General features: G+C 35.8%; 1 protein-coding gene across 1 annotated transcript; it reads left to right on the plus strand.

The window, feature by feature from the left end:
* Positions 1-190: 190 nt before the first annotated feature.
* Positions 191-8,477, plus strand: LOC115381684 (alkaline phosphatase-like). Its single transcript, XM_030083236.1, has 11 exons — positions 191-266; positions 481-600; positions 2,829-2,944; positions 3,985-4,159; positions 5,097-5,269; positions 5,538-5,663; positions 5,776-5,845; positions 6,456-6,594; positions 7,092-7,282; positions 7,394-7,510; positions 8,199-8,477. The coding sequence occupies exons 1-11, from the start codon at positions 191-193 to the stop codon at positions 8,468-8,470; spliced, it is 1,575 nt and encodes a 524-aa protein (XP_029939096.1). The 3' UTR covers positions 8,471-8,477.
* The last annotated feature ends 1,661 nt before the right edge of the window (positions 8,478-10,138 follow it).

The following is a 10,138-nucleotide window of genomic DNA, read 5'->3' on the forward strand; positions in this document are numbered from 1 at the left end:
AAACAAAGAGAAATTAGACAACTACAGGCAAAAACCAGAGTGCAGTTCCGAGGTCTGTCTGAAAGCAATATGTAACCTTGTGCATGCGATGTGAGGCTTCACTTGCCCTTTGCTCCTTTGCTGCAACTATAAAAGGTCTTCACCCAGTAGATAAGAGCTATTATACTCTGCCTTGCATGCAGTTGGCGACATGGCCAGCAAAAAACATTTCACTTTTGCTGGATTACTGGTTTTGATTTCAGTACAATGGATTTTGTGTGTTCCAGGTAAGTACCTGTTACCTACAGCAACTGCTGACAATCTGTTACAATTGTTCTTTTAATCATAGGCCCTTTCTTGTATGAAAAAAAACCCAATGATTTATAATGCTCAATTCATTAACCACATAAAGTTGTCGGAAACACGAAATATCTCAATTCATTTTGAAGAAGCTGAAAACATAACCTGCATATAACCTTAATCTTGTTTCTGTCTTGCTAGTGGAGGATGAGCTTCATGCTAGCTACTGGAACAACAAAGCCAAGCAGTCTCTTCATGAAGCCATGCAAATGCAGCGTAATGTCCACCGGGCCAATAACATGATCCTCTTTTTAGGGGATGGTAAGTGTGTTGTTCATGCAATTATCTGAGAAGTTTTTTTTTTTTTTTTTTTAATGTTCCGTCTTCCTCATAGACTCAGAAAAAGGCCAATGGAGGTTGAAAGCGTGTTTTAGTTACCATTGTGTTGAGGTTCATCATAACATAAAATTGGATTCCAAAGCTAAATGCAACATTTATTTAAGGCTAGGACACTAATGCTGACACCTGATCACCTGCATAGAAAGGAAAATTAGAAACCACAATTAACTGCATGTGCAGTCATTCTCCATGCTTTCTTAGTTGATCTGAACACCACTGTTGCCATATTATGGTGAAAAGAAGCAATCAGGCCCAGATCGAAAACAATGGATTTTCTCTCAAAATGTAATTTAAAAGAAGAAGCAGAAATAATAATAAAAAAAAAGGAATCTAAAAGTGAAAAGACAAACTTGCTGCATTTAAAATAAAACAAAACTCTAAAACAGATACAGCACAAAACACCTGCTCATGGAATTCAGACTCTATACCAAATAAAAGTGATAATTGCACTTCATTACTCTTTTTATGCACATATCTTACCTTTTATTTTACTTTGATGACTTCAAACAGGCATTTTCCCAGTGTCAGGGTCATTTCCAGTCTCTCAGCTATGGTGGAAATGATACAAGAACTACAGAAGATTTAGTTTCAGATGCAGGACAAATTACAATTTTTTTCAGGACCAAAACAAAGCAACAAAGGTCTTTTTTCTGTGTGTTCTGCAGCTTTGGAACAAGCTTTCTTAATATTTCTGCAGCTCACTTGTTCATTTGTAACTCATTACCTTAAACAAACACATTTAGAAACCAGCCCCACAAAAAAAAAAAAAAAAAAAAAAAAAAAAAAAAAGACCAAAACACTCAAGTTTGCATAAAAACAACTTGAGTTCTGTTTTAATTACTGGACTTGACAATAGTGCTGAACACCAAAGAAGGTCATGTCTGAAGACCTGGTGCATGTTCTGATTAACTGCCAATATCTTCAAAGTCACACACTGATTGTAAAAGCAAAGGTTTGTATTAGTTTAGAAAACAGGCTTATATTATTGCAAAAGAAGTAAAAAAAAAAAAAAAAGATTGAAGAAGACCTGTATCTATCACAATTACATAAAAATAACCAAATGTAGTATTTTGTTAATGGCAAAAATGCTTATAAAGGTAAGGTGACATTTCCTATGACCTTTAAACTACGAACACCCAGAAGTTATTTGGAGTTATAACTACTGTTCACTTCATAATTCAAGATCGACATCCTTAAACTTCATTACAAAGAGTACACGTCTATGGAGGTATCTTACATTTGTGTTCCCCTGCTTCTATAATTCATGCTGATTGCAGCACTCAAGATGTTATCTGTGTTAGTGACTGATCAGTATTAACCCTACAATATAGTGCTTATGAAGATAAACTGCAATGTCCCTGTTCTCTGTTCAACTGTGTTACACCAAGAAACACGAGTTACTTGCTTCACTCAACATGAGCAATTTCTAGAAAGTATTTGAATGGATATCTAACCTGAGCTTCAACCAGAATATAAGGCACCTCACCTTTAGTGTTGTGCTTGTCGTTGTCTAACAACCACAATTGCTCCAAGCGAAATTTTAATCAGAGAGATAGTATCATGATGACATAATACTTTATTTCCTTTGAGGCACAGAGAGAAATGTAGTTGATATGAAAGTTTTAAATCAAGAATTTTATTTTGTTCAAAGACGAAACAGTTTCTGACACTCTCACTTGAAGTAAAACCGTTTTTAATTGAAAAACAATTACCAGTGTGCTGTGACAAGCTGCAAAACATTGCTGTGCTTGTTATCATATGATTAATAGACCTCCTGCTGCATCTCGGATGATTCAGATTATTTTTGAACAGGTTTACCCAGAGTTTTCAGGATCAAAACAAATCAACTAAAGCAACTTTTATTGTCTTTGATCTTCATCTTTGGAACAAATTTTGTGAATATGCACGCAGCTCATTTGTGAAGTAGATATGTAGCTCATTATTAGAATCATGGCAGCTATGTATTTTGTTTGTTGTAAACTCCTGCTTTTAAGTTTCAAAAGTTCCCTTTTCTGATCAATTTTAATGTGTTTCCAAGTTTCTGTTTAAAACTTTTTTGACTTGTGTCTGAGTTATATAATGTAAATAAACTTGCATTTTATTTCATTTTATCTTATTTTACTTTGAGCTGTGTTGCTGCTTGCTTTCAGGTATGGGAGTACCAACAGTGACGGCTGCGCGTATTCTCAAAGGTCAGTTGGCAGGACGGTCCGGGGAGGAGAGCAGTCTGTTTATGGATGCCTTTCCACACGTGGCACTGTCCAAGGTCAGTGCACATTGCCGCCAATAAATAGATTATCGTTAATGCTGTCTGGGACATTTGTCTTTGATAAATAAAACCTTTTACAACACCTTTAGAAGATTATTATGAAATAATGAGCAATCATAAGGGTAACATAAGTTCACACAATAGTAATGGGACTAGTTGCTTAATCCAGTGGACTAGAGCAGTCACAGCATTGGTCTCTTTCACCTACATACAGCTTGGTTGGACATGATTTTTAGTCCAGGCTTCTATCTTAGGACATACTCCACAGATAACAAGAAAAACTCAGGAACACTTAAACACACATGTTGAAAATACTATGGAGGTTATGTTCGTTCAGAATATATTTGTCTACAATGGAAGAGGACACCAAACAGATCATTTCACCTGTATGTTAAGTCTAAGGCAGTATATTAATTTAATTTTAAAGATTGGTGTAGCAGTACTGTGGAAACATTCATAACTGTAACCTTCATAAGATGTAAGCAAAAATAATTTCTAAACAAACAAATTTGGCCGATGAGCCTGACCTGAAGCCAACATGGTGCTAACATTTGTCAACATAGTTGTAAATAATGCTTGATAAAGTTGCAATGAGGCTTATCTAGCAATATAAATTGCATTATATTGTAATACCTGCGGTGCATTAGCATCCCCAAACACCTTACCAATGTACCTGTCTGCTACTGTTTGCTCATTATTTCATGGTCATGTTACATCAGCTGATTTGTTTCTGTTTTTGTCGTCAATGGTTCAAAGTTGGGATCTTTTAATAAATGCTAAAATTCTGATAATAGAGCATATTTTGAACTTAATGATCAAACTATCAGTACATCTAATATGTCTTCTGTGCATATCAAGACAGGTCTATCTGAAGGAGCAAATCTAAATAAACACAAGTCATACTTTTTCTTGATTTCTACTGTTACCAGTGAAGAAAGTTTACAGTTTTCCTGTAAGAAATCACATCATGACCAATTTGCAACTCTGTTATACTTGAAATGATATGCACTGATTTTGCTGTCTGAATGTTCCTGCAGACGTACAATGTGGACCAGCAGATGCCAGACAGTGCCGGCACAGCCACAGCTTACCTGTGTGGTGTGAAAGCCAACTATGGTACCTTGGGTCTGTCAGCTGCCGCTCCAAGGGCCAACTGTAGTGCTGCCTACGGTAATGAAGTAACATCTGTTCTGCAACGTGCCAAAAAAGCAGGTAAGTCTTGGTGTATAACTTTGAGTTTGAGGAGTTTAGGGACTTTTTTTTTTTATTTTAACTAAAAGCTTTTATTAAAAAAAATGATTTCCACAATCTGTTAAGACCTCCACCACAGAACCCCCCCAGCTCACTCCCAAAATCTAATCACTTCTTCCTGATTGTATTTAAGATTTTTCTTCAAAATTTTAACATTATCCATCCGTAACCTTTTTCGTTATGTTGCTAACAGAAAGACAGATAGACAGACAGAAAGGCAGACATACAAACAAACCCTACTGAGGGCCAGGAGGCAATTAGGTAGTATTCTCAGATACTTGCACTTTGATCGGAATATGTATTCTATTACACCATGTAACCTATTTATCTACCATTAAAGTTCCTTCATTTATTTCAGGCAATGATATTTTTGATACAGAAGGCTTCCACAGAACAGAATCAATAATATTAGTGCTTTCAGTAGAAAAACAAACTAACAAAACAAAAAACAAACACTGTATTTTGCCATAGGTGTTTTCTGGCTCTCAAGAAGGATTTTTAGATGCACACAAAGTCAACATTTTTTCCAGAATTAACAACAACAACAACAACAACAAAAACAACAGCAGCAACAACAACAACAACAACAACAACAAAAATAATAACAATGATAATAATAATATTAAAGTTCACGATTGGCATGGAAGCAAAAAGAAGAAAAAATACATTCATATATCCATCAAAACTGGTATCAGATCGTTTTCTTTTGTAAAATGTTTTGAGCTACATCCCAGATGATTTTGATTCCAAACTACCCCCCCCCCCCCCCCCCCCCCCCCCCTCCCTTTATTTTGGAGCAGTATTATTCCTAATACAAAAAAGCTTGCAATACAAAAAAAATTGCAGTATTATTGATTTTCTTTTAAATTAATTTTTCAACAATCTTGTGCACTTTCAGGAAAATCCGTTGGAATTGTCACAACGACCAGAGTGCAGCACGCTTCCCCCGCAGCAGCCTATGCCCACGTTCCCGAACGGGGCTGGTACGGTGACACTGATCTCACTGACGAGGCTGTCGAAAACGGCTGCCGGGACATTGCTTACCAGCTGGTTCACAACACAGAGATAGATGTAAGCCTTGTTTTAAAAATATTTTTTTAGCTAAACACAAGAGTGCTCATATAGAGAAACAACAAAAACTGTAACAATTTCTCTTGGACATTTACTAACATCTTTGGGACAAAAGTTTAATTTAGTTAAGATTTCCTGATTTTCTACTCCTTCACTACTATCCCTAAGTGATAAAACACATGTGTAGCGATCACACAGTTACATTGGGAATCTGCTAAAGCTATATCAAGTGTGAACATAAAAAAATCAATTGTATCTTTGAATACAGGTCATCCTTGGTGGAGGTCGTCAGTACATGTATAACAACACCTTGCAAGATCCAGAGTATCCCTCTTCTCAAGGAGGCCGAAATGATGGGCGAAATCTTATTTCGGAGTGGACGAGCAACAAACAGGTAATCAAAATTTGAAGCAAGTACGATCAAGCTTTAACTGTCTACACTGTTGTGCTTCAGTTCACATTTCATGAATAACATGCCATGTGTTTTTTGTTGTTCTTGGTGGCAGAATGCTAAATATGTTTGGAACAAAGCAGACTTTGATAGCGTCAATCCTGAAAATACAGACTTTCTTATGGGTAAGAGGAATATTTTTGTTCACCTGTTACATGTTTTGTCATAGAAAACTTAAAAGGATAATATACACATTACAGTGCCTTGCAGTTTAAATGAGACATATTTGTCCTTTTTACCTAATATTAGCATTATGCTGAGTGAAATGCAGCAGTGCAGTTGGTAATCGCATATACTTGTCTCAAAGACTAAACAATACAAGCCTAAATACACAGAGCCGGTATAGTTAAACAAGAATAAGTCATTAAATCATTGTTGGTGGAAGAACCATGACTTTGAGCATGGGAATATGTCATTTGATTGTTATTATTTTGAGAGTGCAAATAGATGTGGCTCTCCAGGCCACAAGTTGATTTTGTTTTATAAACTCAAAAAACTAAAAAAAAAAAAAAAAAAGCAACAACCAAAAATCCCACTGTGAAATAGGCCCTTTAAGTACTGTATTCTGAGCTAATCCGATGGACATTAAATGTGCTTCATTGCCTAAATAATGGTATATGGGGTCTCAGATGAGATAGCTTTAAATGGTTTAGCAGTTTACAGTGGTAAACCATAAGTGGAAATTTAGAGCTTTAAGAGTTTTTATTTTTCAGTTTGTTTTCTTTTTGCCTTCAGGTCTGTTTGAACCCAAAGACTGTCGTTACGAGCTAGACCGTGATCCATCAATGGACCCCTCCCTTTCAGAGATGACAGAAAAAGCAATTAAGATTCTGAGCAAGAACCCCAATGGATTTTTCCTCTTTGTGGAAGATAAGTATTTCCTTTTCTTCCTGTCTGTTTCAGGCTGCAAATGATTGCAAACTTGCACTCATGTTGTCATTGTATCCCCACCTCACCTTTTGCCAAAATATTTGTTACAACCCTTTTCTCAGTTGCCTAAGAGGAGTACATGTTCACCAATGACTTTTTTTTAATGATTCTTTCAGTGCATAATCATGAAAATATCAGTTTTTACAGTTGATCACAGTTCCAAAGTGGCAGCACTTTCACAGAGAAAGTGAATTTTGTTGCTAACGTGTAGTTATTATTATTGAGTGGTTTATTCGAAGTATAGTTTATTATTTATTACACACATGATAAAACTCTCTTTTTTTTTAAATAAATAAACCTTTTCATTAAATCCAACCTTGTACACATTTCAGCTACATTCAATAATGGTACATTTTAGAGTATGATATATCGCTTCAAATGCATGAGAAGGGAATGTTCAGGAGATGTGTAATGATCCATGATTCTCTTTTTCGTTCTAAGGGGGAGAATTGACCATGCCCATCATGGAGGAACGGCTAAAAAAGCTCTCTATGAAACCGTAGAGTTTGACGAGGCAATTGGACGGGCAGGTGAACTCACCAGTGAACTCGACACCCTGACTGTGGTCACAGCTGACCACTCTCACGTATTTGCTTTTGGAGGATATTCTCCCAGAGGAAACACCGTCTTTGGTAAAATACACTTTTAAAAAAATTACAAGGGCACTACTGAAAGAGGTGTTTGAAATCAAAGTGTGCGAGAACAATCGGCTAAATGGTAAAATTGCAACTTTCATTTTACAGGAGTGTCTAGTGCAACTGCAACTGACCACAAGCACTTCACCACAGCCGTGTATGGGAATGGTCCAGGATACCAGATTAAGGACGGAATTAGACCTGATATGAACAATTCAGTCACAAGTAAGTATGGATTGGTCGTCCTCTGAGGCAGGCAATGTAACATATTAGCTCCATCTTGTGGTACATCAGGATAATACTGAACACCAAATAAATGGGACTTCACTATCTGGTATATGCATACTGCAGCCTGAAAGATCATTGTATTTCTACAATATACCAGGATGAGACCCTTATTTACCAGTGCTTGATTAAATCAAGGATTGTGAAGTAAATTTTTAGGAACTACTTTCAACAACCCGGCCTAAATTTAATGAATAAATTAATTCATTAAAAAAAAAGAACAGCTCATACAAACAACTCAAATTGAGTGAAATAACAACCAGACTATATATTTATTAATTATATTATTAATTAAATAATGAAATGTATATATTGTCATTTTAAACATGAAAACTTTCCATGAAGACTAAGGATTTTTTTTTTTACTATTAGATAACTAAGTATATTAGATAACTAACTATATTATCCAGTTTTTTAAAATGTGCATCTTCAAAGCAGAAACCCATTGTAAAGAAACCCACATACTTTGACTAATTACTAACACATATGACAGTAATACACCAACAGTCATGCAAAACTCGATAAAAACACACATTCACAGTAAAAGGTTACAACTTTTGCAACCCTTATAAATATTATGACAGTTGAATTGCATGTTTTTTTTTGTCTCTGTTTCTTTTTACTTCAGTGGACAAGGAGTACCGCCAGCAAGCTGCCATTCCTCTTGATTCAGAAACCCACGGCATAGATGACGTTGCAATCTTTGCTAAAGGTCCCATGTCACACCTTTTCCATGGTGTGCAGGAGCAGAACTATATCGCACACGTCTTGGCCTACGCTGCCTGCATCGAGCCCTACAACACTTGTAGCCTCACTCCATTCAACCACGCTGCAGCAGCCCACCCAAGTGTGCTCATGCTTATGATGAGTCTCCTTCTTCTTGCCCTCCGCTCCATCTGAGATGACAGCCTTCACATTTGTCCTGATCTCAAAAAGCCTATCATCAAATTTATTTTGAGGAAAAAAAAACAACAACTTTGCTCTGTGTTCTGTGAAATTAAAGAGTTGATCAAATTTGATCCATTCAAATAATTTCAACATGTGCAGATTATTTGTTCTGAGAAATGAGAAACAGGAACATCTTTGCCACACTAAACTTTAACTTGTAAAAGTGTATTAAGTTAATGTATATAAAACATGGTTGTGATGATGTATTATATTGAAATATTTTGAATAAACAAGCCAAACTTCCAAATAAAAAATATCCTTAAAGCACTGTTTTCTTATATGACTTGTGATTTCAAGAGGGGCGTTTCTAATCTCACAAAATTTTGAGGAATGAACATCTTTTGGATAGATGAATGGATGCAGAAGTGAAATTCAGAACGAGAAGCTTTTTTTGTTGCCTTTTTTTAATTAAACAAGTAAATACAAACAAGGCATCAGTACAGAATTGTATACAATTTGCCTTAGGTTGAGCAAATTCAGCATCAAAAATACTACAAGTGCCAGGAATACAAACACTATATTAACAAAAATTAAAATAAACAAAACAAAACAGACAAATAAAATCAATGAAATTACAGAAGCCACCGGAAATTAACTTATATATTCCTAGTAAAGAAAATAATTTAAGGGCTTTCTTTTCTTTAACAAGTCTCGTGGATTTACTCAGAAGATTCAACTCATTCCTCCAATGAGTCAAACAGGGCTTAGACTTAAAATATCTGCATTTATGAATAAAGAATTTTTCAAATAACACCAAAGAATTTATTAAAAATGCCACATTCTTGTTATCATCAAAAGCACCCATTGTTTTTAAATTCAAAAATAACATAATGCCTTTGGATTTTAGCCAGCTCTGCATCTCACTCCAAAAGACTTCACTAAATCACACTGAAAGAACAAATGTTCCAGACATTCAATAGGCTATCCTTTTCACACACACACACACACACACACACACACACACACACACACACACACACACACACAAAACACAGTTATTCAGGTCAAAGATACATTTTCATCTCAGAAATGTTTTACATGGTTAAATTTCATTTAATATAGAACAAGAAGCTTCTCCATCTTGTTTGCTTATGACACTGGAAACATTAAAGGAACTTATTTCAGAAGACCTCAGGAGTGTTGATGTTTAATATTTTACAACTAAATCAGAAATGCATTTAGGCCTAAGACTTTTGGAAGATCAGAAGTTCCATTTTGAAACTATTCTTTGACACACAATTAATCTTCGGCACATTTCTTAGTTTTCTCCACCACCTCCCTGTGAGATTCAGAGGCGTGAAGTATACATGAAAACAACAGAAGTTCCCCCACGTATTGATTGATAGAAGGCTGTCCAATCACAGGTATGCGGGGGCGGAACTTCCTGTTTTTCTCGCACGTACATCCTTGGAGGGAAGTTTAATCCGATAAACAATGGAGACGTAAATGCGCTCCGAGAAAGAAATGTGTTAATCTTTAAAGTATTGACACTGCGGAATTAGAGTCAAGAACAAGTACTTACTGTTTATGAAGTAACGTAGTGAATCGTCTACAAGATAGTGTATTTTAGAGCTTTGTTTTTAGTCGCTGTTAGCTCCGTATGCTAATTTCTCAAGACGA

The sequence above is a fragment of the Salarias fasciatus genome, chromosome 23 (genome assembly GCF_902148845.1).
Source record: "Salarias fasciatus chromosome 23, fSalaFa1.1, whole genome shotgun sequence".
Taxonomy (NCBI): domain Eukaryota; kingdom Metazoa; phylum Chordata; class Actinopteri; order Blenniiformes; family Blenniidae; genus Salarias; species Salarias fasciatus.

What these genes read in the sequence shown, in the direction of transcription:
- LOC115381684 (XM_030083236.1), top strand. Translation starts at nt 191, where the DNA reads ATGGCCAGCAAAAAACATTTCACTTTTGCTGGATTACTGGTTTTGATT. An exon ending in GATCCTCTTTTTAGGGGATG is followed by an intron (nt 601 to 2,828) that starts GTAAGTGTGTTG and finishes GCTTGCTTTCAG; the next exon opens with GTATGGGAGTACCAACAGTG. An exon ending in AAATACAGACTTTCTTATGG is followed by an intron (nt 5,846 to 6,455) that starts GTAAGAGGAATA and finishes TTTTGCCTTCAG; the next exon opens with GTCTGTTTGAACCCAAAGAC.